This window comes from Symphalangus syndactylus, chromosome 13, assembly GCF_028878055.3.
Source record: "Symphalangus syndactylus isolate Jambi chromosome 13, NHGRI_mSymSyn1-v2.1_pri, whole genome shotgun sequence".
Classification (NCBI taxonomy): Eukaryota; Metazoa; Chordata; class Mammalia; order Primates; family Hylobatidae; genus Symphalangus; species Symphalangus syndactylus.
In genome coordinates, this window is record NC_072435.2 from 28171687 (window position 1) to 28199324 (window position 27638).

Sequence of the window (27638 nt, forward strand, 5' to 3'; positions counted from 1 at the left end):
ATATATGGCATAACCACATGCAAACATAATTTTAAGAAGTTACTTTTCTCACTTGATATAACGTGGATACTTTCCCATGATAATGCAAAATATATACATATTGTACATATTACACAAAAATATATACATACATAGGTATTTTCATTTTTCACAGCTGCATAATGTTTCATGGTTGGGTTTCTTTAATTTGTTTAACCAATCCCTATTAATGGATATTTAAGTTGCTTTCATTTTCTTTTCCATCATTGGATATTTATTATTTGACATATGTACAGAATGAATTCCCACAAGTATACTTGTGGGATCACAGAACACCTACATTTAAATTTTTCATAGTTATTGCTAAATAGTCCTCCAAAAGGGATGAAACAATTTGCACAGCTCCTGGAAGTGTATATGAGTGCCTATTTCTCTGTTCCTTTATTTCCTTCTCAAATACTTGGTATTAGTCATTTTTTTTTTTTTTTTGAGATGGAGTTTTGCTTTTGTTGCCCAGGATGGAGTGCAATGGTGTGATCTCAGCTCACCGCAACCTCCGCCTCCCAGGTTCAAACAATTCTCCTGCCTCAGCCTCCCGAGTAGCTGGGATTACAGGCCTGCACCACCACACCTGGCTAATTTTGTATTTTTTAGTAGAGATGGGGTTTCTCCATGTTGAGGCTGGTCTTGAACTCCTGATCTCAGGTGATCTGCCCGTCTCGGCTTCCCAAAGTGCTGGAATTACGGGCGTGAGCCACCGCGCCTGGCGGTATTAGTCATTTTTTAAAGCAATTTTACTCTGATAGGTAAAAATGTCCTCTTGGTTGTGAGATTATCTTTTTATGCATTTATTTGTATCCTCTGAATTGCCTATTTGTGTATTTTGCCCATTTTTAATTGGGAAGCCTTTTTGTGTTGATTTATAATGGCAAGTCCTTATATATTATGCATATTAACACTTTGGTATATAAGTGACTAATATTTTCTCCCAGTTTCTCTTCAATTTTGTTTATGTTTGTTATAGAGTTTTTAAATTTTTAGATATTTAAATCTATCCGTATTTTCCTTTATAGTTCTTGGATCTACTATCATGCTAACAAAGGCCTTCCTCACCCCTAAGATTATGAAAAAAAAAGTTCTGCTATATTTTATTCTAGTACTTTCATGATTTTTTTCACAATTAAAACTTTGATCCAATCTGGATTTTTAAATAAGGTAGAAATTTATTTCCAGCCAGGAGTATTCTGCTTGCTTAAGGAAGAAAGGAAATTTATTAGCCTATGTAACTGAACAGTTTTGCCTTCAGGAACAGATAGATCCAGGTGCTTAAGAGACATGTCAGTAATCTGGTCACTCCTCTTAGCTCAGCTTCCTTTTTGGTTAGTTTCATTTTCTGGCAAGTTCTCCCCCCATGGTGGCAAGGTGGCCACCAGCAGCTCCAGGCTTATCTCCTATCACCTTAGAAACCTAAACAGAAAGAAGCCATGTTCTTCCTATCCCTCTCTCCCATTCAGTGAATCTTTCAACTCTTCCTTCAAATGCTGAACTTGACCACCTCTCACACAGCTCAAACGAGAATGATAATTTACTGGCTTGATAATTTACTAGCTAAAAGCATCAAAAGCAAGACACTCATCTTGTTTATGCTAGCACATCAGGATGCCTTCAGCTGTGACTAAAAGAAAACCCCAACTCAAATTGTCACAAACACCAGGAAGAAGAAATGTACATTTAGGGCAGATTCCAGCTGCAATTCATAGTATTCCTCTACATTTCTCTTGAGGTTGATATTATTTTTATTATGTCACATTATGTTCTCAAAGAATTATGTTTCTTGATCCCACAGTCCCTCCTTCATTCCCATCTCAGCCCCTGCCTATTTACTTCACAGCACTTTTTTTTTTGAGACAGAGTCTCATTCTGTGGCCCAGGCTGGAGTGCAGTGGTGTGATCTCGGCTCAGTTACAACCTCTGCCTCCCAGGTTCAAGTGATTCCCCTGCCTCAGCCTCCTGAGTAACTGGGATTACAGGTGCCTGCCACCACCCTGGCTAATTTTTGTCTTTTTAGTAGAGATGGGGTTTCACCATGTTGGCCAGGCTGGTCTTGAACTCTTGGCCTCAAGTGATGCACCCGCCTCGGCCTTCCAAAGTGCTGGGATTACAGGTGTGAGCCACCACACCCGGCCTACTTCACATCACTTATAATTTCCAATCATATGTCTCGTGGTTACTGCCTGCCCCCTGTATGTCTTTCCCTGCTGTATCCCTAGCATCTGGAGCACTGCCCAGTATACAGTAGGTTCTCAGCAAACAGTCACCCACTGACTGACTGCTTTACTTCCTCAAAGGCTGAAGACATTCCTCTCCCTACCAGCAGGGTAGGAGAATGGCAGTTTCTCCACACCCTCGTTAAGATTTTAATTTTGGCCAGATCTCTAGGTATAGTATATTTTCCCTTCTCTTCCTGGAGACCTCCTGCTCATCCCTCAAAGCCTTATTCAAAGACTGCCGCCTGGGCCAGGAGCAGTCGCTTACGCCTGTAATCCTAGCACTTTGGGAGACCAAGGCAGGTGGATCACTTGAGGTCAGGAGTTGGCAACCAGCCTGGGCAACATGGTGAAACCCCATCTCTACTGTTGGAAATGAAGTTTTTGGTGTCAAAAAAAAAAAAAAAAGAATGCGAGAACAAATGATCTCTCAGCAAGGCAAGCTTTACTTTCTGCAGAAAGGGTGCTACTCAATAGCTGTCCAACCACGAGACCCCACCGAACAAAGGAGACGGAGTTATTTATAAGCTGATGACACGTCTACCCTACTGTTGTGTCCAGGTTCCATTGGCTGGAATAGGACCTCACGTTTTACACTTTACCCGATTGGCTATTAGTTTAAAACTTTTTTAATTGGGTAAGGGGAAGAGAACAAAGAAAGAAAAGGAAGTTGCCCAGGACTAGTTAAGGATGCTTCCTTAACTATGCACTATGGGCTGGGGCTTGTCTAGTTCTGTCAGGCATGCAGGAACAAGCTAAGACAGCTGAGTTGGAATATATAATAGTGGATAGCAATCTTATAGTAAGAAATTGTGACTTTTTATAATCTTTGAAGAAGAGCTTTCCCGTTTCTCCCACTACTAAAAATACAAAAGATTATCCAGGCGTGGTGGCAGGCGCCTGTAATCCCAGCCACTCGGGAGGCTGAGGCAAGAGAATCGCTTGAATTCGGAAGGCGGAGGTTGCAGTGAGCCGAGATCGTGCCACTGTGCTCAAGCTTGGGCAACAGAGCGAGACCTCGTCTTGAAAAAATAAAAGTAAAAAACAAACAACAAAAAAATAGTCTCCCTCCTTTGAGAAATCTTCCCTCACATCAACTATTTCAGTCCCGCCCAGCCCGGTTTTTCCTTCTTTGTGCTCTAATATTCGTTTTCCACCAAGTTTTACGACCCGATCACGCTGTTTGTCCAGCACCCATACTGCTTAAAGGCTCCGGTAACGGGCGGCTCCAGCCTGTGGCGTAGACAGTTGCCATGGAGACAGACAGGCGTTTCCAGAGTTGACGGTTACCGTGGAGACAAAAGCCGCCGGCACGCAGTGGGGGCGGGGCTTACAGAACGTATTCTGCGATTGATCCATAGGAAATAGACGCAGCTGCGTGGATCGCCTTCTCCACCCCGCATACTGAAGCCAGACTAGGCCACGACTTTGTGTGCCCCACGCGAGGGCCGCCTGACGCCAGGGTTTCTCCCGCATCTGCCATCAGAGGACCGTCGCCCTAAGGAGAGCGAGCTCCCGCGGGACTCTGGGAAGGGAAGTTCATCAGGGAGTCTGACAGGCGCGGAAGCATCCGTGGGGCCGGGGCAGCGTCGCCACCAACGTCGGGATGCTGGTGAGGAGCAGGTTTCGCGTGGGAGGGCGATCCGAGGTCCAAGCCCCCAGTTGCCAGGTCCTTGAGGGCCCGGCTGTCTGGTGACATTCATCATTTGCCCTCCCCATTTTGGGCCCATTTTGGCCTGAAGAGTGGCCCCGAGCCGTCGGGGATTTCGGGGATTTAGGCTACCGAGAGGAATAGACGGGCTCCAGAATCTGGCGGCAGCCTATGAGGCTGCAGGGGTAGGGACGGGTTTAAAGGCAGCGGAGGCGGGGATAGGGCGTAGCCAGGAGCCGAGTCAGCGCAAGGATTGGCTGGAGTAGGCGGGGAAAGGGAGGTGGTTATTAGACAATTGAGCCCAGGAGGCCGGCGTGGGCAGAACCGGCTGATGCTCGTTTTGAGAATCCTTAAACCGAGTATCATTCTTGAGTCCACTGGAGAAACTGAGGCTCAGAGAAGGCAGTGGACCCTTAGGTTCAGTAATTCATTAGAAGGGCTCATAAAACTCAGCAAAGCTGTTATACTTGATTGCATTTATTACAGCTAAAGAATAGAGATTAAAACCAGCAATGGGAAAAGGTGCATAGGATGGAGTCTAGGAGAGACCAAGCATGAGCTTCCAGGTGTCCTCTGCCAGTAGGGTCATATGGAGAGCACTTAATGCACTCAACAATGACGTGTGAAAACACAGTGTTGCCAGAGAAGCCCATCCACGCCGTGGTACCCAGGGTTATAAGGTTGGTTATGTTGACAGGGCTGATCACCCTGACTGACCTTAGTCTCCAGCCCTTCCAGAGGTCAAGCTGGAATTTAGCTGGAGTTATCAGTTCTGACAAGGGGTCCCCACCTCTGAAATGTTGGGGGAGACCTTGGCCCTAGAAGACTTTGCTGCTGCTTTATACCTTGACCTCGTTTGAGCTTGTCTTAGCATCAGCCTCCGAGATGTTGGGTTCTGCCATCTTAGCCTTGCTTGGTTTAGGCTCCTGTAGCTCATTTCTTTTTCCAATCACATTTTTTTCCTTTATTCAGAGACAGGGTCTTGTTCTGTCACCCAAGCTGGAGTGCAGTGGTGTGATCACAGCCTACTGTAGCCTCAACCTCTCAGGCTCGCGATTCCCCCACTGCAGGCTCCCTAGTAGCTTGACTGCAGGCGTGTGCCACCACACCCGGCTGTTTGTATTTTTTGTAGACACAGGGTTTCACCATGCTGCCCAGGCTGGTCTCAAACTCCTGAGTTCAAGCAATCCACCCACCTCAGCCTCCCAAAGTGCTGGGATTACAGGCATGAGCCACCACACCCAGCCTACCACACAAACTTTAAAATGTTTTAAATTTATCTAAATTTATTTAAACTTTAAATGTTTTTAAATTGTGGTAAAAACATACATAAAATTTGCCATTCTAATCATTTTTAAGTGATCAGTGGCCACCACCCAGCTAATTTGCATATTTCTTCTGTAGTGACAGGGTTTCTTTTTTTTTTTTTTTGAGATGGAGTCTTGCTCTGTCGCCCAGGCTGGAGTGCAGTGGCGCAGTCTCGGCTCACTGCAAGCTCTGCCTCCCGGGTTCACAGCATTCTCCTGCCTCAGCCTCCCGAGTAGCTGGGACTACAGGCACCCGCCACCACGCCCGGCTAATTTTTTTTGTATTTTTAGTAGAGACAGGGTTTCACCGTGGTCTCGATCTCCTGACCTCGTGATCCGCCCGCCTCGGCCTCCCAAAGTGCTGGGATTACAAGCGTGAGCCACCGCACCCGGCGACAGGGTTTCATCATGTTGTTCAGGCTGGTCTGGAACTCCTGGGCTCAAGTAATCTTCCCACCTAGGCCTCCCAAAGTGCTGGGATTACAGGAATGAACCACCACACTCGGCCCTATCAGCTCACTTTATAAAAAAAGAAAAAAACTTTCTATTACTACCATGAGCAGGAAACTAGTATCTCTCGTCATTTGTCACTAAAGGAAAAAGGTGGAGACAAAAATTAAAGTACTAAGCAAAGTTATATGTATTAATGGATGCTAATTAGAAACACTCCCCAAGCCTGGGGCCTGACCTGTCTGTGAAGAGTGAACTGCAGGCTGCCTGTGCTCTCTCCTTGGTTACTTAGGCCCACACAAAGACTGAAAAGTGTTGTTTGACGATGCATCTGAGGACTAGCTGAACTTGTGTCCCTCCTCAGTGGCGCATGCCCCACCCAGACAGTGGGAAAACAGACTGAGCTGCTCCTTCTTACTGGGCAATGATCGCCACCAGAAGCCCTCCCCCACAAAGACGTGAGGCCTGGCAGGCAGGGACTGATGCGAGGCTGCATGGCAGCAGGCTGAGAGAAGGAACCAATGCTTTTAGACTCAAAACTTTAATCAGAGAACCAACAAATATGCACACATGGAGGGCGTTTCTACCCTGGCCTGCAGCAACACAGGTGACTGATTTACAGACTGTCCCCCACCCCCAATGGCTGCCAGTTTTCCAGAGTCCCCACTGTGTTCCAGCCCTGCAACACTTTGTACACTCTTTTGGTATACAACATGCCCATCTCCCAGACAAGACAGAGCTCCAGAGGACGGGAACCATGTGCGAGAAGTTAAATGTTGCAGCCATTTGAAAAACAGTATAAGGGCCCAATGGTTAGCCAACAGGTTCCCAGTTTCAACTAAGTTTAACAAACTTAACCAGCAGAAGTCCAGGTGCAAGAGTTGAAAAGCTCAAGGGTGTAGAGCACTCACCCCCTCAACATTTTCAGCACCTAAAATATAAAAGGTATTCAAAGTATGTGTCCAGTGCTTTTCATAAGACTACTGTTTCAGCAAATGTGTGACTGAGCCACTTAGTGGTAGGGCACAAATGCCCAGAGCTGACAAGACACTGTCAGGAGGGAACTGGTTGTGTGGTTCCATCTCACTGGACTCTCCAACAATCCTTGGTGATCCCAGAACTTCCTGTGACATGCGGGAATGTGGCATTTTTAAGATGTCACTTGTCAACTAACAGCAATCGTCTATGAAAATGGATTCATTCATTTCTTTCTGATTCCAGAAGCTTCAGAGCAGTAGTGCATAGTGTATTGATACTACCCACCCCTGAGCCTAGCAAACTGCCTGGTGAGCGGCCATCCTGGATAAATGGTGAATGATGACATCCCAGCGGTCACTTCCACACACCACAGGTTTGACCCCCAAGCATGTCTTCCATATGGGTTGTGCTTCATATGCGGTTAACACCTTGATCAATGCAGCTTTCCTGATGGAATCCAGCTGTGTTTTGGTGTCAACTCCCATGAAAAATTGGGTGTCTTATTGCATAACCAACACTGTTAAATGGAGGAAGGTCATGGGAAGAGGGAGCATGTGTTTGTGGGATATAGGGAGTCCTCTTTGAGTGAGAGGCTTGGGAGGTTAGGAGTGGAAGGTTGTAGCTAGTTGAGGTTAGGAGTTTACATGTTCTTTTTGGCTTTCTGGGGATTAAGAAAAAAACCAGGAAAGAGAGATAAAGGGACAAAAAAGGCCAGGCACTTAAGAAGAGTAAAGTGCTGGAGAAAAACTTTAAAAAAGGAAAACTTAAAAGCGATATATTATAAGAATATTAACTACAGTAAACACAGAGATTACTAATTCCTTTCTTGTAACACAAGTATATTTGTGCTATAGCTGATGTGTATTTGTGGCTTACACTTAGTGAGCCCTCACGTGCTGGCCATCAGTTCTAAGTGCTTCACATTTATTTATTTAATGCTCAGAAAAGCCCTCTGAGGTAGGTGATGCCCATTTTACAGATAAGGACACCGAGGCCCTGAGAGATTTTTCTGACTTTCCCAAGGTCACTTAGGTAGTAGATGGCAGAGGTGGGATTTAACTCAAGGTAGACCAGCTCCAGAGCCTACCTCTGAATCCTGACGTTGTACAGCGTCTCTATTTTTGTGTTTTCATTGTTATAATGAAAAACATGCGCACAAACTTTCTAATCAATCCTTAGATGTGTTTATTTGGAGAGAAACTTGCAATGGGATCGTTTCCAACTTTCGACATCAGTGACGGTCTCATATTCTGGGATTCTGCTGCCACCCAATGGCTACAGGCAGTATTGCTGCTTGTTGTGTACACGCTGATGGCGGGTGAGGCTTGAGTGGCAACGAAAGGCTTTCTGGCAACGTTGACACTGATAAAGTGTCTCCTGGATGTGAACTCTCAGGTGCTGGTTGAGATGGGCACTGAGGCCAAAAGCTTTGCCACATACATTACAGGAGTAAGGCTTCTCCCCCGTGTGAATTATCTGGTGCTGTGTTAGATTTGCTTTCTGGGCAAAGGCTTTCCCACATTCACCACATCTGTAGGGCTTCTCCCCAGTGTGAACTCTCCGGTGAACAGAAAGGCATGAGCTCTGGGTGAAGGCTTTCCCGCATTCCTGACAAACATAAGGCTTTTCTCCAGTGTGAATTCTCTGGTGGCGGACAAGCTCAGCATTCAGGCCGAAGGCCTTCCCGCAGTAGTCACATACATAGGGCTTCTCACCTGAGTGAATTCTCTGATGCTTAGAAAGGCATGAGCTCTGACGGAACGTTTTCCCGCATTCGTTACACACCAACGGCTTCTTTCTGGCATGAGTTCGCTCATGCTGAACAAGGTAGTTTCTCTGGGTGAAGACTCTGTCACACTTACTACATTTAAAGGGATTCTCTCCAGCGTGAATTAACTGATGTTTTGAGAGGTGTGCACTTTGGCTGAAGGTCTTTCCGCATTCGTTACATTTAAAAGGGTGCTCCTTTGTGTGGGAGGACTGAAGTTTGATAAGGGAGGCACTGCTGATGGCTTTCCCTTGCTCACCCCATTTATACAGCCTCACTCTAGAGTGGATTCTTTGATGGTGAATGAGCCGAGTACTTTGGCCAAAGGCTTTCCCACACTGGTCACACTCAAAGGGCTTCACCCCCCTGGTGTGAATCCTCTCGTGCTGAGTTAGGTATTTGCTGCAGCTAAAGGTTTTCTCACATTTGTTACACTTAAAGCACCTCTCTTTCTGTTCTGGGTTCTGATCCAAGATCTTCCCACTCACAACAAATCCTTGTTTTTCTCTGGCGTGAACACTCTGGTGGCACTTCAGGGTTGAGCCGCAAATGAAGCGTTCTCCGCACTCCTGACATTCATATGGGGTTTTGACAGTGTGCATTTTCTGGTGTCGCACAAGGTGATTGCTATCGCTGAAAGTCTCCTTGCATTCAGCACAGCTATAGGGCTTTTCTGAGGTGTGACTGGCCTGATGTCGCATCAGATGTGAGGGCCGGCTGAAACTCCTGACGCATTCCTGACATTTGTGGGGTCTGTAGCCTGTATGAATTCGCCGATGTTCATTAAGGTGAGTGTGCCGGCGGAAGGCCTTTCCACACTCACTGCATTTGTAAGGCTTCTCTCCACTGTGAATCCTCTGATGGATCTTTAGGATAGAGTTATGGCTGAAGGATTTCCCACGTTCATTACACTTATAAGGCTCCTCTCCAGTATGAAGAGCCTGGTGTTCAATGAGCAGCGAACTCTGCCTAAAAATCTTCCCACACTCCTGACACTCAGAGGTAGTTTTTGCAGTGTGAGTTTTCTGATGTTGGATGAGGTGTTTTCTCAAGTTGAAGATCGCCTGGCACTTGGAACATTCATAGCGTTTCCGAGTGTGGGTCTTCTGGTGCCGAGTAAGGTGGAAGATCCGGGTGAAAGCCTTGCCGCATTCGTTACAATTGTAGGACTTACTATCTGGGTGAGTTTTCTGATGCTCACCAGGCTGTGTGTCATGACTGGGTGGGTGGTCACTGTCTTGACTCTTACACGGTTTTTCTCCAGTGTGAGTTTTCTGATGCCACAGGTATGTACTCTGACTAAAAGTTGTCCCATATTCGTTACACACATAGAATTTGTAGCCCATGTGAGTTTTCGGATACACAGAAAGGGAAGCATTCTGGTCAAGACCTTGCTCACACTCTTGACGGACAGTGGGTTTCTCTCTGGTATGAGTGATCCAGTGCTGGGTAAGATGGTAACTCCCACTGAAGCTTTTCCCACACTCACTACATTGATATGGTTTCTCCCCTTCCTGAACAGAATCCTGCTGGCTGTGGTCCAAGTAGGAGCCAAACTCACCCCTATATTCCTTAGACTCAGCTGGTGTGAGGGTCTGTTCAGAAACACTATGCACCATAGAATCTTCTCCCGTGGAAACGGTGGAGACGGGACTGAGGCCTCTCTTTAATTCATGACTCTTGCATTCCGTGGGACTTTCCCCGTTGGTGGCAACATCAGACCTCAGAAGACTTTCCGGATCGCCTAGCAAACTATCTAACCAGGTGTCCTCTACACAGGCTTCTCCGAAATTGGAGTTCCAGAAACCATCCTTGGATAACATCTCTATAATCTCCTGGGAGAATCCTTCTTCCAAGAAATCCTCCATCAGAGGAGAGTTCTTGGTCTCAGTCACATCTGAAACAGCAAGTGCAAATGTCTCCTGTTCACTAAGGGTGAGAACACAGACAACAGCAAGTAAGGGTGACAGATCTTGAGTCCAGCCTATCCATCAAGGGACCCAAAGGGGTGACCCATGTGGAACTGGCATCACAGAAAACAGACAGAGCCCATTCCCAGGAGGGTCAAGAAGGGAGTTGGGAAACCATAGGGTTCAATGAGGAGGGAGATTCTACCATTACCTTCACACCTAAGTGACTGACCAAGTTCCCTAAAAAGTCGCCTGGACTCACCTGCTTCTACTCTCCACTCTATCCTGCACTGTCACCACAATCTTCCTCCTCATATCCTGCATCCTCTATCCCAGACAACACCCCGCTCTCCCCCACTCCACCATCCATCCTGTTCTCCATGCTAGAATCCTAGGAGTCAACCTCCTCCCTACCTCTCCCTCAACTTGGCACTATTTTCATTTGGTCTTTATCGAAATGTCTCAACTCCCTTCCTCTCCTATCACTGACTCAGCATCTGACCCCAGGCTGCTCACTGGTCTCCTGTTTGTCTGTCTCTCTCTCTCTAGTCTTCCATACTAGCCCTAAAGGGCTTTGTAATAAATGGATCTGACTATATCACTGTGATTAAACCCTTCCATGGCTTCCTGCCTGGAGAAGAGAAATGAGTGTATTAGCCCAGTGTTCTTTGTGCTGACCTCACAGAACTCTTGCGGTTCCCTAAATCCACCAGACTTTCTCCTGTGCCTTTAATGGTTCCTCATGCTGGATGGCACTTCCTGGACTAACTCCTCTAAGTCTTTTAATACCCAGCTTGAGTATAACCCTCCTCCGAAAGGCTTCCCTGACAACTCCATCCCCATTCTGCTTTAAGTCCCCTGCCCTGTATTCTCTGAAAACCAGCTGAGCACTTACCATCCTCTACCATAACAAGTCATGAAAGGGTCTGACCCCTGACCCTCACCAGAAGGTAAGCTCTTTAATGGGGACCTTCCACTGCTCATCCATCCACTGCCACAGAGGCGGCCATGGGAAAGATTCACAGGACAGAGTAATTCCCATTCATGGCATGCTTGCTCACAGGCAGGAGTGCCTCAGGCACTCTGTTACACCCGACAACCTCCTGTAAGGTAGGCACGTTTCTGCTTTCTTACAGCTAAGTGAGCAGCAGAGTGAGGATTTGAACCCTCTGACCCCATATATATGTTTTTTTTTTTTTTTTTGGAGACTGAGTCTTGCCCTGTTGCGCAGGTTGAAGTGCTGCGTGATCTCAGCTCAATGCAACCTCTGCCTCCTGGGTTCAAGTGATTCTCCTGCCTCAGCCTCCTGAGTAGCTGGGACTGCAGGTGCCCTCCACCACGCCCAGCTGATTTTTGTATTTTTAGTAGAGACGGAGTTTCAGCATGTTGGCCAGGCTGGTCTCGAACTCCTGACCTCAAGTGACTGGCCTGCCTCACCCTCCCAAAGTGCTGGGATTACAGGTATGAGCCACCACGCCTGGCCCCCATATTCTTAACTACCAAGCTGTACTTATGCTCTCTGGGATCCTTCACAAAACATGAATGTCACTGCTCTGCTGTATGCCTCCAGTCTCCCCATCTCTCCTCTCCTCCATCATCATACCTTTTCCAGCCTGTCCCTTCTGCAGTTCTTGGCTCACCATCTGAGTATCTATGAGACTGCTTAAAGTCTCTCTGCCTGGAAATAAAACTTGCAAATGAAAGCCTTCTGAAACCACATCTTGTTCTGAATTGTCACCTTTGCCTCTGCTCATCTCTGCCACAGATATCCAGCTCACTCTCCTCACCACACCTGTGCTCATGTTGTTCCCTCTGCCTCAAATGCACCGACAGACATGTAATAAGCACCCCTTATGTGCCAAGCATGATGTCAGGAGCTGGGAATACAGGGTGAATCAGCTAAGCCCTGCTTCCAAGAGAGGCATGCCGTTAAAGGGGAAAGACGCTTATGTAGTAACTATGCAACTCAAGTGTCACTACTAGAGGATATGGAGGTATATTTGTTAGTAAAGGCATGGCTACCTATGCTTGGAAACAGCCAATATGCTGAGGTGACAGAAACAGAAAGCAGAGGTTGTGAGAGCCTGTGCATGAGTTAGTCACCTATGAGGGACACTGATGTGCTGAAGAGGCTGCAGAGGCCTCATGTACAGGAGCCTGAGCATGGTGAGCCAAGAAGGGAGCTGCAGACTGACTGGGTAGGGTACAGCCTGAGACTCCTGTGGTCTCTGGTTCAGGGCCCTGCTTCTCATGCTGGGGACGTCTCTACCATGTAATACCCCAGGAATCCTCACCACCTAACCTGATCCACCTGGAGGAACCCCGGCTTGGGAGATGGCAGGGCAGATGCTCTTGGCAGCATTCAGGCCTGGGCTTAAGTTACTCCCTGATGTGGCCATCTGCTATGCCCCAGGGATAGGAAGGAAAAATGGGCCTGAAGGAAAGGAGGTAAAAGAAGTAGAATGAGGGTCAACACACTCAGGGAGCACAAGGCAGGAAAGTAGAGAGACCAAATGAGAGAGTGGAGGGCATACCCTTGTTGAGTCTGGAAGGAAAGAGGAGGAGCTGTGGAGAGGCACCAGGATAACCCTGTGCTGAAGGGCAAGGTAGAGAGACACCAGAGTGAGGGTCTATAAAAATGTCCTGATCCCCCCAGCTCCCAGGACGAGGGGATGGAAGCCAGCGAGAGGCAGAGTGAAGTCCTGAAGCTGAGCGTTGTAATGTCTGGGTAGACCTGTGGGAGAGCTGGCTGCAGCCTCAGGATGGAGGTCTGGAAGACAGAAGGTACACAAGGGGCCCCTCTCCATCCACTCACCAGGGCCTGTTGCTTCTGGGCTTCCTCCTGCCAGAGGCTCCAGATCTTCACCGCCATCTGCGTGGGAGGTCAGGTTGGGTCTTGGGGGGTCTGCAGGGAGAGAACAGCATTGTCATCCAACCAGGACATGGAGGACCATCCAGACACTCAGTGAGAACCTCCTGGCTCTCCTGACTTTTCTATGCTTTATCCTGCACACAGCTCCTGTGTGTGGGCCAGGTGCTGCACTGGGCGACTCTGGGGATGCCTGTCCTGTAGGGTTCCCAGTCCAGAAATGGAGAGGGAGCCAAACAATCACAATCCAGGGTGATCAAAGCTGTGACAGCTGGGGCTGGGGACACAAAGGACTTGTGACAGCTCTTTAACGGGCAGGATCTGCCAGGTGGAGAGGCACGTACTTCCTTAGCCATTCATGATTCATTCACTGACCAATGGGCCACACATTGCCTGAGGCCTCCATGGGCCAGGGACAGAAGATATCAGGGTCCCAGAGCCCAAGCAGCCCTGAACCCTACCCTCCACAAGCTTCCCCAAGGAAGGGAACAGAGTCATCATCCAGGAGGGATACAGGCCACAGTGGAGAAAACGCCACTGCTGTCTTTGAAGACTGAGAAGCCATGAGTCAAGCAATACAGGTGACCTCCAGAAGCTGGCAACGGGCCAGGAAAGACTATCTGTGTGCTGGAGCCTCCAGAAGGAACATGGTGGCCCTGCCAACACCTTGCCTCCAGCCCAGCCACATACATTTGGAACTCCTGGCCTCCAGGACTGTAACATAATAAAAGTGTGCTGGTGGAAGTCACTATGTTTGTGGTATGTGTAACAGCAGCAATAGGACACGGATACACTACTCATACATACACACAAATGGGTGAAGGGGCAGTCGAGGTAAACACACTTCTTACTGTGGGCTGTAGTTTAAAAATTCAAAAAGACACTAAGGTAGGACCTCCTATTAGATGCTTCTTAGCACATTGGCCAGTCTGGAGAAAGTCTGCCCCAATGTGATCAGATTCTATCAAATGATAGTTTCCACAGTGTGTTATCTTTTACTTCTTTCATCTTTTGGAGTAAATTATTTTTCTGGTTCTTCAAAAAGAAAGAACTGAGGCAACAGAGAGGGAAAATGAGTTAATCAGGTGACACTGATGGGCAGCTGGGGTGATGTGGCCTTGGAGCTGCACAGACCTTAGCTGGAGTCTGGGCCCTGCTGCTCTCTCACTGTGTGACACTGGTGTGCAGAAGAGGGCGACACAGCAGGCTGGCTACTCTCCTGGGAAAAGCCTGCTGGCAAGGCTGGATTTCAGGGGGGTACCCCGTTGTCTCCAGAACTGAAGAGACATGCTCCCTGGACCGAAACTGTGCAAACACAGTGGCTTACACCTGCTTTCCTTCTGGGGGTCTGGAATTTTGGAATGTGCCAGGCAGAGGGGCCCACATGACCAGCCCCCAGTAAAAACCCTGGCACTGAGTCTCTGATGAGCTTCCCTGGTGGACAGCATTTCACAAGCGATATCACATTCTACAATATTGCTGGGGGAATTAAGCATGTCCCATGTGACTCCCCTGAGAGAGAATTCTGGAAGCTTGTGCCTGGCTTCCTTGGACTTTGCCGCATGTACCTCCTCCCTTTGCTGACTGTGCTCTGAATCTTTTCACTGTAGTAAGTCATAGCCATGAGTCTGACTACAGGATGAGTCCTGGGAATCCTAGTCAATCACTGAATCTGTGGGTGCTCCTGGGGACACTGACACAGCTGGGTAGGTGACTGCCACTCTTTTAACCTCAGTTTCAGACCAATTGGCAAAAGAGGGACAACCCAACTTCCTCATGGGGTGACTGGAGGATTGAACAAGCAAGTCCTAAGAGCTGCTACTCAATCATTCATCAATTTAGAGCTGTCTGCTGGGCCCTAGAGCAGGTACTGTTTGTTCCAAACACTGGGGACATGCCCTGTCCTCACACAGCTCCCGCTCTGGATGATACAATGGTAGTTAGAACGTGAAGGAGCGACAGACAAGATAAGTAGGAGAGGAGGTATGGAGTTCTAACAGGGTCCCAGGTTAAACTTTAAAAAGGTAAGCCCTGAGAGCCGCTTAGGCAGAGGGGAGGGCAACTGGAAGACCCTGAAGTATCAGCTTGAAGAATGACTGACTACAAGTAGGAAAGTGGTGAAGACGAGGCTGGGGAGGCAGATAGGGGCCAGAGCAGGGCTTCCCAGGCTTAGCACTACTGACACTGGCGTGGGCCAATCCTTGGTTGTGGGGCTGTCCTGTGCACTGTAGGATGTGTGGAGGCCTCCCTTGGTTCTACCAGCTAGATGCTAGCAGCACGCTGCTGGCCCAAGGAGTAACAATCAAAAATGTCTCCACACATTGCTAATGTCTCCTTGGCCAGCTGAGAACTGCTGGGCTAGGTCATGCTGATTCTGAGGAGCCCAGGAGCCAGGATTTCACCCTGTGGGTGGTGGAGAGCATGGGTGATCACCAAGCAGAGCAGTGAGTAGGCCCCTGGGGACAGGCAACACTCACCCAGCAGGAAGAGGTCCTGGCAATTGTCCAACGTTGTGTCCCAGAACATGTCCCCCTGTTCCAGCCCGAGCTGCTCCCAGTCTTCCAAGGGGAAGTCCATGCCGACATCCTTGAGGGTCACAAATTCCTGAAACACAACACACTATTGGTCACTCAGAGGCTGGGGTCAGGGAGGAGCCCAACAGCTCACTCAGGGCACTCCCAGCCCTCAATCTGCCAGGCCTTGGGCAAAAACCATCCCATCCTCAGCCTCACAAGAATCTTGAGACGCAAGAGATTGGAAACCCCTGTATTTTGTAGGCAAAGAAAAGGACCTTGACCTTGACCAGAGGACAGGATGTCAACCGAAGTTAACACAGGTGGGACCGAACCCAGGTCTGCCTGATCCTAAAAATCTATTTCACGCTTTTGCTTTTAAGTGTTCATTCAAGACTTATTTTGTAAATTTTCAAACATACATACAAGTAGAGAGATGTATATAAGTAACACCCATGAACCCATCACCCAGGGGTCATCTGATTTCACCTGTGAATACTTCAGTATGAACAGTAACTCCTCAATCACTGAACACCTAGACCACATTCAAAATCTGTATACAGATTAGTCTGACTTCTCAGTGGTGTGTCTTTATAGCTAGCTTGTCTCAATGAGAATCCAGGGGGCCCATACCCTGTGTGTAACTGATGTGGCTCTGAGGTTTTTAAATCTACATCTATATTTAAATCTAAATCTATACTGGAGTCAGTATAGCTTCTGGGGGAAAGACCCACTCACAGGTGGTACCAAGTCCGCTTTAGGCCCCATGATTACCTAAGGCTCCTATCTGGTTGTCCAACTTTTAGTGATGCCATCTTTCATTTTAAAACTTTCCTAGTTAATAAGTGTTTATTATTATTTATGTGTGTGTGTGTGTGTGTGCATGTATATATTATATAAAATTTTATTTTATAATTATGTATATTTATATAATTTATATATGCACCTGTAGTCCCAGCTACTCAGGAAGCTGAGGTGAGAGTATCACAGGAGCCCAAGAGGTGGAGGCTACAGTGAGCTATGATCGCACCACTGCACTCCAGCCTGGGTAACAGTGACACCCTGTCTCGAAAAAAAAAAAAAAAAATTTCTACTATTTGGCTAGTCAGCGGTAGAGTTCATATAGGACAGGTAGGGTAAATGCTTGACTCTCCTTTTATTTGCCAGTTTTCACTATAAGGAATTACTTTCCTTCTGTCGTTTGTAAGTTATGGTAATTTATAAATCTGGTAATTTATAAATTATATATATCACATATATATTATATATATAGAGAGAGAGACAGGGAGCGAGCCAGAGAGATAGAGAGGGTCTCACTCTGTTGGCCAGGCTGGAGTGCAGTGCCACAATCATAGCCTCCACCTCCTGGGCTCAAGCAATCCTCCTGCCTCAGCCTCCAAGTAGCTAGGACTACAGGTGTGTGCCACCAGACTCGGCTAATTTTTTTTTTTTTTTGGTAGAGTAGGAGTCTTGCCATGTTGCCCAGGCTGGTCTTGAACTCTTGGCCTCAAGTGATCCTCCTGCCCCTGCATCCCAAAGTGTTGGGATTACCGGCATGAGCCACTGTACCTGGCCAGTTAATGGATATTTAGGATAAAAATTCAAATACTTGAGAAGTACCAACAATAAAATGTGAAAGCCTGCCCCCACACACCCCATCTCTAGGTGAAACCATGACTGGTATGTCTCTTCCAAATCTCCATCAATGTGGGCACAGGTACACATGTGCATGTGCGCACACAGGCACATTTTAAGAATGAAAACCACCTCTCTTTAGTTTGGGTTTGAGGTATGGCCCTACTACCTTCACTTTATGAGTGACTATTGGCAAGTAAGCTGCATGTCTCTTGTGACCCCACTTCCTGCTCCCCTAGTGAAATGGGACCAACGAGTCCCATCTCATCAGGGCTGCTACAAGAAGCAACTGAAATACTGCTGGGAGGTGACTGCACAGTACTTAGCACACAGGAAGAGCTCGACAAAGGGGCAATTCCACTCTGGCTTACACTGCCCAGCCCAACCCTCCAGGCATCTGACTGCAAAAGCCCTTCTTTGGCCAAGAGCTTTCTGCATGCCGGCAATGGTTTAATGCTTCAGGTGCAGTGAGTCACTGAACTGCCCAACTCCTCTTTGAGGCAGGATTATCCCCAATTTATAGAAAACAAAATCAAGGCCCCAACAGTCACTTTCTCCAAGTTACACAGTATATTAGTCCATCTTCTGTTGCTATAACTGGGTAATTTATAAAGAAAAGAAATTTGTTTCCTATAGTTCTCAAGGCTGGGAAGTCCAAGGCCAACAGACTGCCTCTGGTGAGGGTCCTCTTGCTGGTGGAGACTCTGCAGAGCCCCAAGATGGCACAAGGCATAACATGGTGAGGGAACTGAAGCAATGTCAAGCTGGCTTTTACAACAGACCCACTCTCATGATAACCCATTATTCCATGAATAAATGAATTCATTCCCACAGGCAGAGCCTTCATGACCTAATCATCTCTTAAAGTCCCCACCTTGGCCGGGCGTGGTGGCTCACACCTGTAATCCCAGCACTTTGGGAGGCTGAGGCAGGCAGATCACGAGGTCAGGAGATCGAGACCATCCTGGCTAACACAGTGAAACCCCGCCTCTACTAAAAATCTGAAAAAAAAAAAAAAAAAAAATTAGCCAGGCGTGGTGGTGGGCGCCTGTAGTCCCAGCTACTCAGGAGGCTGAGGCAGGAGAATGGCGTGAACCTGGGAAGCGGAGCTTGCAGTGAGCCGAGATCGCGCCACTGCACTTCAGCCTGGGCGACTGAGTGAGACTCCATCTCAAAAAAAAAAAAAAAAAAAAAAAAAAAAAAGTCCCACCTCTTAATACAGCTACATATTAGGGATTAAATTTCAAGGAGTTTCGATTGGTGGGGCATGGTGGCTCACGCCTGTAATTCCAGCACTTTGGGAGGCTGAGGCAGACAGATTGCTTGAGCTCAGGGGTTCGAGATGAGCCTGGGCAACATGGTAAAACCCCCATCTCTACCAAAAACACAAAAAAATTAGCTGGGCGTGGTAGCACACGCCTGTAGTCCCAGCTACTCGGGAGGCTGAAGTAGGAGGATCACTTGAGCCCAGGAGATGGAGGTTCCATGAGCCAAGATCACACCACTGCACTCCAGCCTGGACAACAGAGTCTCCCTCTCAAAAAAAAAAAAAAAGAGTTTCAAAGGGGACAAACATTCCAACCACAGCACACAGTGAGTAGGTGGTGAGGTGGCACGAGCTCCAATCTGCTATGCAATCCCCAGGAGGCTGACCTGTTAGAGGCTCAGCTTTAGAGTCAGACAGGTCCCAGTTCAAATTCTAGTTCTACTATCTATTAACTGTGGGACCTTGTTAGTCCACCTCTCTAATGCTCACACTGCCTCTACTCTAAAATAAGGCTGCTACAGGATGAAGTGAGCTGATGCCTACACAGGGCTCAGCAGAGACCCAACTCACTAAGAAGCTGCTGAATAAGTGGTGCTTGTTGTCTACTTATCTGTCCAATGATGACTAAGCACCTACTATGAGCCAGCCCCTGTGCTAGGTACAGGAAAAAAGGGGGCAGCCAGTTCCTGTACAAAAGAACTGGTCACCTTTGAAGGATGACATGACAGAAGGAAACCAATTCCTTATAGTGAAAACTAGCAAATAAAAGAAGAGTCAAGCATTTACCCTACCTGTCCTATATGAATTCTACCGTCGACTAGACAAATAGTAGATAATGTTTTTTTTTTTTTGAGACAGGGTCTCATGTCACCCAGGCTGGAGTGCAGTGGTACTATCACAGCTCACTGTAGCCTCAACCTTCTTGGGCTCCTGTGATACTCTCACTTCAGCCTCCTGAGTAGCTGGGACTACAGGTGCACACCACCACACCTGGCTAATTTTTTTTTTTTTTTTTTTTTTTTGAGACGGAGTCTTGCTCTGTCGCCCAGGCTGGAGTGCAGTGGCGCAATCTCGGCTCACTGCAAGCTTCTCCTCCCGGGTTCACGCCATTCTCCCACCTCAGCCTCCGAGTAGCTGGGACTACAGGCGCCCGCCACCACGCCCAGCTAATTTTTTATATTTTTAGTAGAGACAGGGTTTCACCGTGGTCTCGATCTCCTGACCTCATGATCCACCTGCCTCGGCCTCCCAAAGTGCTGGGATTACAAGCGTGAGCCACCGCGCCCGGCCTGCTAATTTTTAAATTTTTTGTAGAGATGGGGTTTCACCACGTTGCCCAGGCTGATCTTGAACTCCTGAGCTCAAGCAATTTGCCCACCTCAGCCTTCCAAAGTTCTGGGATTACAGGCGTGAGCCACCATGCCCAGCCGAAGGATGTCTTGTGAAGTATTCCAACTAATAAATGAAAAGAAATGACAGCACCATTTTGCAAGCCCTGATGAATCAACAGGTAATAAGGCAGGAAGCATCAATATCTGCCAGGATCACAAACAGGGAGGACAAGAGATTCTTGGTAAAAGGATTAACCATGAGTCTAATCAAGCCTCTGGACCTAGCTGCCAACTGGGAATAAACTGAACTGCACCACAAGGATGGAACCAGAGAAAATAGACTGAGGAATTCTACAGATCGAACCATGCCAGTTCTTCAAAGGACTAACTGTTCTCTAACTAACAGTTGAGAACAGAAAGGGATGGAGGAGGAACCCAAAGATTAAGAGACACAGGAGACATTAAAAAAAAAGAAGGGACAAGGGATTGTGTATTTGGGTAATAAAGCAAGTGGTAATCATAAAAATCAGGTTACTTATTGGGGATGCGAGAGGGCTATGACAGAGTCCACGAAGGACTTCTGGGGTGGATGGCAAAAAAAAATTCTCACTCTTGATCTAGGTGGCGTTCGCCTTCATTAAGTCATGCATTTGATGTGTGTGCATTTCTGCACCTGTGATTTTACAATAAAAAATATTTTAAAAATTACACATATACTAAACAGCATCCTCCTCTTGCTGCTTCGTAGGAAAAGATAGAAGGTGGGAAGGGCAGAAGCAGGGAGTCACGGAAAAAGGCCAGTTTGATAACCAGGTGAGAAATGGTGGCAGAAATGGAGGGGGTGAGAAGTGTTGAGATTCCAGATATTCAGATAACAGTGCTGACAAGATTTCCTGACGAATAACATGGAGGGTGTGAAAGACAGAAGACCCTGGGATGGCTCTACGTTTTTAGCCTGAGCAGCTGGAAGGACAAAGTTGCCACTTACTGAGACGCAGAAGCAGCTTTCAGGGCAGAGTCTGAGTTTGGTTTGTGACATGTAAAGTTTGAGATATCCTGTAGATTGTCATGGCCGAATAATGCCCCTACCCCATACACAAAGATGTCCCTGTCTTAATTCCCAGAACCCATGAATGTTATCTTACATGGCGAAAGGGACTTTGCAGCTGTGATTAAGAATCTGGAAAAGGGGAGATTATCCTAGATTATCTGGGTTGGTCCTAAATGTCATCACAAGGATCGTAATAAGAGGGAGACAAGGAATCACAGGAGAGACGAGGTGATGCCATGACAGAAGCAGAGATTAGAGTGATGCAGCCAGGAGCTGATGAATATAAGCAGCCTCCAGAAACTGGGAGAGGCAAGGACTGAATTCTTCCCTAGGGATTCCAGAAGGAACGCACCCTGCTGACACCTTGGTTTGAGCCCCATAAGATCATTTTGGGATTCAGATCTGAAGAACTGTAAAAGAATAAATCTGTGTTGTTTTTAAGCCCCCAAGTTTGTATTATTTGTTACAGCAGCAGTAAGACCCTGAAACAGTCGTCCCAGTGGTGATGCTAAGCAGGAATTGGGTGGACGAGCCAGGGGGATCCTGTTTCCGCTTATAGCAAATCCTGTCCCTCCTCTGCTCCAAACCCTCCAATGACCTCTGGATTCACCATATTTAAAGATAGAGACCATACAGTGATCTCCAGGGCCCTAAAGATCTGGCCCCAGCTACCACTCAGGGCTCACCTTCTCCCCCTTTCCTGCTCATCCACTCTGCTCCAGCCACACCAGCTTCCTTGCAGCTCTCTGAATACACCTGCCAGCCCCCATCTTAGAGCCAAGATTGTGTCCCTCAGGTCTCTACTGAAATGCCTCTTCTCCATAAGGCCTTCTCCCACCCCTCTGTATAAAACAGCAAATCTACCCGGGGCCTCCCTACCCCTTTCCTCCATAATCCTTAATACTGCCTGCATTCTATGTGATTTACTTAATGCATTTTACTGTGTGGTATGGGTTGAACTGTAACCCTCCAAAAAGATACAATGAAGTTATAACCCCCAGTACCTCAGAATTTGCCCTTATTCGGAAATGGGGTCTTTACAGAGGTGATCAAGCTGAGATGAGGTCATCAGGGTAGGTCCTAATCCAACATGACTGAAGTTGTTATAAAAAGGAGAAATGGGGACACAAAGACGAACACAGGCTGAGGGAAGACAATGTGAAGATACGGGGAGAACGTCCTGTGAAAATGAAGGCAGAGATTGAGGTGATGCCTCTCCGGGCCAAGGAACACCAAAGCTGGCCACCATCTGCCAGAAGACAGGGAAGAGGCCTGGCTCACAGCCTCAGAAGGATCCAGCCCTGCCAACACCCTGATCTCAGACTTCTGGCCTCCAAGACTGCGAGACCAACAATTTCTGTTGTTTTCAGCCACCCAGTGTGTGGTACTTTGTTACAGCAGCCCTAGCAAGCTCATACACTGTCACCCGCAATAATGTAAGCTTCATGAGGGCAGGAACCACCTAAACCGTTTCCCTAGTCCAGACTTAGAACAAAGCCCACCAATGGCAGGCCCAGAGTAAATACTTGTTGAATGAGGCAAAGCAGCACATGGTCCTGATAGCTGTTTTGGGACAAGGGAAGGAGCTCACAAAGGATGGAACCCATACTAAGTGAGGTTCAAGATGGGGACAATAAACTGAGTCCCAATCACACTTGCAGATCATGACAGCCCTACCTCTGGACTTTTGGTTATATAATTAATAGTCTCCTGACTAAGTCAATTTCTGATACTTATAACAGAAACTGTTGCTGTCTATATTCTGTCAAGAGTACCAGCCAAGCAGGAGCCAGATCAAACAGGACCTTTGAGGGGCTTCCTTTCCTCACACTCCCAGACTGTGCTGGACAAGGCCCCTGGTCACAGTGATGGAGGAGGTGGGAAGACAGGGGCAGACTCGATCCTTGAGGCACTGGGGAGCCACAGGAAAGTGACAAGGTCAAAGCACATATTCGGCAATCATTTACCCTGTGTGCTAGACCACATTGTGGGCACTGGGGACATGGACGTGTGTCAGACCTGTTTCCTGGCCTCATGGAGCTCATGGTCTGATGGAGAGACATGAGGGAGGTAGGACTGTGGCACAGGGAGGTATCGGGGGCTGTGTGGGCCAGTGGAGAGAGGGAGGCCATTGCCTTGAGGTCAGGGAAAGCTTCCTGGAGGGGAGGTCATTCAAGCTGGATCACTAAGGATGAACAGATGTTTACCAGATAGAGAGATGGTTTCATGCATCATTCATTGATTCATTCATTCATTCAACTAACACCTCATGAGGCTTCCTGTGTGCCTGGCCTGTGCTGGGCCCTGGGGACCCAGAGATGACTCCTCATCAGTTCCTGTCCCCAAGGAGCATCTAGCCTGGTGGGGCTGAAAGATATGGGCAGGAACATCCATATCTAGGAGGATCTGTGCTACAGCGGAGGCAGCAGGGGGTGCTATGGAAGGCTAGAGCGGGAAAGTGCTGACTGCCTAGGGAAGGGTGGAGGAACTAAGCCGAGTCTTAAAAGCTGTGTGAGACATTACCAGATGGAAAAGGGGCAGGGAATTCCAGTAGAGGGCCCAACCTGAGCAAAGGCAGGGAAGCTGCTGGAAAGTACAGAATCAACTTTTACTACTAGGCCAAAGGGAGTATTGGTTATCTAGAGAAATGACAGAAGATGGTGCAAAGATGGTAGAACCCAGAACACACAGGAAGGCCGAAAAACCTGGAATTTATCCTATAAGCAATAGGGGTTCCCAGAAGAGTACAAGCAGAAAAGAACAGCATGCGAGCTTTCCTCTAACAAAGATCGCCTGGGAGCCACCATGGGACAGGGAGGCCAAAACAAAGGAAGGTCAGCTTTCCTGCCATGGGGGTGACCAATCAACACAGAGTGACCTTCAACTCACCTCGGCCACAAAAGAAGGCCAACTTTTCTGCCTTTGGGTGTGACCGATTAAGACAGAGCGACCTTCAACTCACCTCAGCCATGGCCAACTGGGGTTCAGTAGCCTCTTTTAAGCTCCTCCTCCTTCCCCTCCGTGTTCCCGACTGGCAGGGCTGTGGGAAGCACAAGGGAGCTGTGAGAAAGCCTCCCTTCCGCCCATGGCTGACTCGCTGTCCATGCTGACGAGCCCCCAAAATGTCCAGGAGGAGGAGGACAAGTCCCAATGTGAGTCTCCCTGCAGGGGACAACAACAACTGTATTTACTGAAGCCACCCCAGCCCCACATTTCCACTGTGCTTCATAACCTACAGAACAGCTTCGCCACCATTGTTAGCCCCTAACACAGTCAGTCAACACGTTTCGGAGATTTGGTGATGAAAGTCTATGGTCACAGTGGGAGCTTCTGTCTTGCTCACTGCTGTGTCTTAGCACCAGCATGGTGCCTAGTACATAGTAGGTGCTTTAACAGTAGGTGTAAAAGCACCTATAGTTGTTGACAGAACGAAGGTGTCTAAAGAACCAATGGAACAATGCTTCTGGGATTTCTGATTATCATCTCTGGAATTTGGGTTCAGGTAAATTGGCCTCCGAAACTCTTACTTTTTTTTTGAGACAAGGTCTTGCTCTGTTGCCAGGCTGGAGTACTACAACGGCACAATCATGGCTCACTGTAGCTGTAATCTCCTGGGCTTAAGCAATCCTCCAACCTCAGCCTCTCAAGTAACTGGGACTACAAGCATATGCCACCACATCCGGCTAATCTTTTTCACTTTTTGTAGGGACAGGATCTCACTTGTTGCCCAGGTTGTTCTCAAACTCCTGACCTCAAGTAAGCCGCCCTCGTGGGCCACCCAAAGTGCTGAGATTACAGTTGTGAGCCACTGCACCTGGCCGCTATCTCTACAACAGAAATATTTCAACTTTTGTTTTAACCATGACCCACAGTAACAACACCAATATGTAGTATAGGCCAGGCACAGTGGCTCACGCCTGTAATCTCAGTACTTTGGGAGGCCGAGGTGGGCAGATTACTTGAGGTCAGGAGTTCAAGACCAGCCTGGCCAATATGCTGAAACCCCGTCTGTACTAAGAATACAAAAATTAGCTGGGCTTGCTGGCGCGTGCCTGTGATCCCAGCTACTCGGAAGGCTGAGGTAAAGAATCACTTGAACCCAGGAGGCGGAGGCTGCAGTGAACTGAGATGGTGCCACTGCACTCCAGCCTGGGCAACACAGTGGGACTCCATCTCAAAAAAGAAACAAAGCATCATGACTACTCAAACACACAGTGTAACTAAACAAAAGCTTCACGAAGCAATACTTACCCTGCAATGTAAGATGTACTGGGATGTTTTCTATTCTAGTCTCTTTTATTCTACTTCATTAAAAAAAAAAAATCATAGTCACTGCCCACCTAGTTATTTTCATGACCCGTAATACGCAAAACTGTACCACAGACATTTTTACCCATTTGTATCCATTGCGTGGACCAAGTAGCACATATCTGCGGAGTGCTGAAAGCATTTCATATCACAAAGCAGCACGGATCACTTAATAACGACACAGGCCCACAAATTCTTCAAACTCCAAGGCCAGATGTGCTTTGAAATTCAACTTTTATTTTAAAAAGGTGATATGGCATATATATGGCATATTTCATTAAAATCCCAGTGCAGGGCCGGCCGCAGCGGCTCACGCCTGTAATCTCAGCACTTTGGGAGGCCAAGGCGGGTGGATCGCGAGGTCAGGAGATCGAGACCATCCTGGCTAACACAGTGAAACCCTGTCTCTACTAAAAATACAACAACAAAATTAGCCAGGCGTGGTGGTGGGTGCCTGCAGTCCCAGCTACTCGGGCGGCTGAGGTGAGAGAATGGTGTAAACCCGGGAGGCGGAGCTTGCAGTGAGCCGAGACCACGCCACTGCACTCCAGCCTGGGCGACAGAGCGAGACTCCGTCTCGAAAACAAAAACAAAACAAAACAAAGTCCCAGCGCAGTGTGGATCAGGTTGCATTTCATAATTGAACACTTTACCACTTCTAGAGAAAGGTATCATCATTCATTCTAGGTAGAATAATTTAAAGTTATATTTAAAAAAATACCCTGTAGTAGTTCAGGTAAGGCACAGACACTAAATTTATGAAAAAAATATTTGTTCTTCTGAGTTTTCCAGATTTTTGAGACTACAAATATGGGAATATAGTAGACCTACAATAAATGCTAATTCTACTGAACAATGAGTTTTTCTACATGTCAGAGGTTAAGCCTCAACCTATGCGTATAACTCGGTTGACAGATATTTGGCCCATAACGTTTGTTGGCAGACAGCATGTTTTGAAAGAAAATTCAAGCATGGCTCACTAGTCTCAAACTTGAAAATTGGGAAATTTCACCTAAAAATTATGTTTCCAACTTCTGAAACATCCTAGGATTTGGCAACACTGGGTCTACATCCCACGAAGTTAGTTCACTGGAGACCATTTAAAACTCCCCGACCAGTGCTAGGCAAGTGGGGGATGCTTATAACCCCAGCACTTTGGGAAGGTGAAAGGGGTTCCAGACCAGCCTGGGCAACGTAACAAGACCTTGTTTCTAAAAAAAAAAAAAAAAAAATTAAAAATAAGCAAGTTGTGGCGGCGCGTGCCAGTAGTCCCAACTACTTGGGAGGCTGAGGTAGGAGGATCGTTTGGGAGGCTGAAGTAGGAGGATCGCTTGAGCCCAGGAGTTCAAGGCTGCAGTGAGCTATTATTGTGTCACTGTACTCCAGCCTGGACGACAGAGAGGCACGTGCTCCCCAAGGCTCCGCAGCCTCACCTGGAGCAGTTCTCTTCTTTCCTGTATGTTATCTTTCTGGCCCTCACAGACAGCTGAGCTTGAGATCCCTGTCTGCAGTTACCAAATCACATTCTGCCCACATCGCATATACTCTCAGCTCTGGGAGGAAAGAAACGAGGGCCCAGAGGTGGAGCCCAAGGTCATCCAGCCCAGAGTGACTTAAGCCAAACAATTATCGGGCTGAAAGACCTTGAGCGTTTTTCAAAATCGCCCAGACCTTGAGCAGTTTTCATAACAGACTGTGAAAGACGTTTCACACCTTCACCCTGACAACCGCCGCCAAAGGCGACGCACCCTTTGCCGAAGTCGCCCCCACTTGCATTCCGTCACCTCTCAGGAAGGACCGAGCCCGCAAGTCCCTCAGCCCCAGCGTCTCCGTACCTCGGGATTGCAGTCGGCCGGACGCAACCCCAGCCTCGAGGGAGTGGGAGATTCAACTCCCCGTACACGCGCCTCCTCGCAGCGACTTCCTGTGCGCGAGAAGCTTCTCTGAGCGGCTGCACCCAGGATCCTCCGCGCCAGCGCCAGGACTCTATTTCCCAGAGGGCTGTGCGGACCACTTCGTTCGCCTTCCCATCTCCTCCCGCTTCTTCAGCCTTAGCACTCTGAGAGTAGAGTAGAAACAGAATCAGGACCAGGCGGCATCAGGGTTTGTAGTCCAGATTTTTACCTTGTTAAAGAATCATCTAATTAGCTTCTTGCCTTTACTAGAAGACTAGGAGTCGTCCCCTTTTCCGAAGATCAAGCGGTAGGTTGCCATGGAAACGCGTTGAGACGGGCTTTCTGAGAAAACAAGCGGAAATAGGGGGCGGAGTTGAGGAGGGAGAAGTGGTAATGTGACCTCTGATTGGTGAAGAGATGCCTCACGGTGCATTCCGATTGGTTTCACACTGACACATG

The 27638-nt window shown here is 47.7% G+C and overlaps 1 protein-coding gene and 1 long non-coding RNA gene across 4 annotated transcripts; one reads left to right on the forward strand and one right to left on the reverse strand.

Annotated features, from left to right (window-relative positions):
- Positions 1 to 6179: 6179 nt before the first annotated feature.
- On the reverse strand, positions 6180 to 27511 carry ZNF473 (zinc finger protein 473). 3 transcript variants are annotated; one of them, XM_055238411.2, is made up of 5 exons: positions 27120 to 27511; positions 23939 to 24016; positions 15657 to 15783; positions 13126 to 13215; positions 6180 to 10297 (listed from the first exon to the last, which is right to left on the reverse strand). In XM_055238411.2, exons 2-5 carry the CDS (start codon positions 23945 to 23947, stop codon positions 7908 to 7910), a joined length of 2616 nt encoding a protein of 871 aa, XP_055094386.1. In that variant the 5' UTR covers positions 23948 to 24016; positions 27120 to 27511; the 3' UTR covers positions 6180 to 7907. The 3 variants fall into 3 exon arrangements, with proteins under 3 accessions (XP_055094386.1, XP_055094385.1, XP_055094387.1); XM_055238410.2 differs by having other exon boundaries at positions 23939 to 24138; positions 27120 to 27510; XM_055238412.2 differs by lacking the exon at positions 23939 to 24016.
- On the forward strand, positions 10329 to 18320 carry LOC134732176 (uncharacterized). Its single transcript, XR_010115052.1, has 3 exons — positions 10329 to 13094; positions 14915 to 15046; positions 17964 to 18320. It is a non-coding gene; the product is annotated as an uncharacterized lncRNA (long non-coding RNA).
- Positions 27512 to 27638: the final 127 nt, after the last annotated feature.

What these genes read in the sequence shown, in the direction of transcription:
- ZNF473 (XM_055238411.2), bottom strand. An exon ending in CCAGGACCTCTTCCTGCTGG is followed by an intron (nt 13,216 to 15,656) that starts GTGAGTGTTGCC and finishes CTCTCCCTGCAG; the next exon opens with ACCCCCCAAGACCCAACCTG. An exon ending in CCCAGAAGCAACAGGCCCTG is followed by an intron (nt 10,298 to 13,125) that starts GTGAGTGGATGG and finishes TTGCTGTTTCAG; the next exon opens with ATGTGACTGAGACCAAGAAC.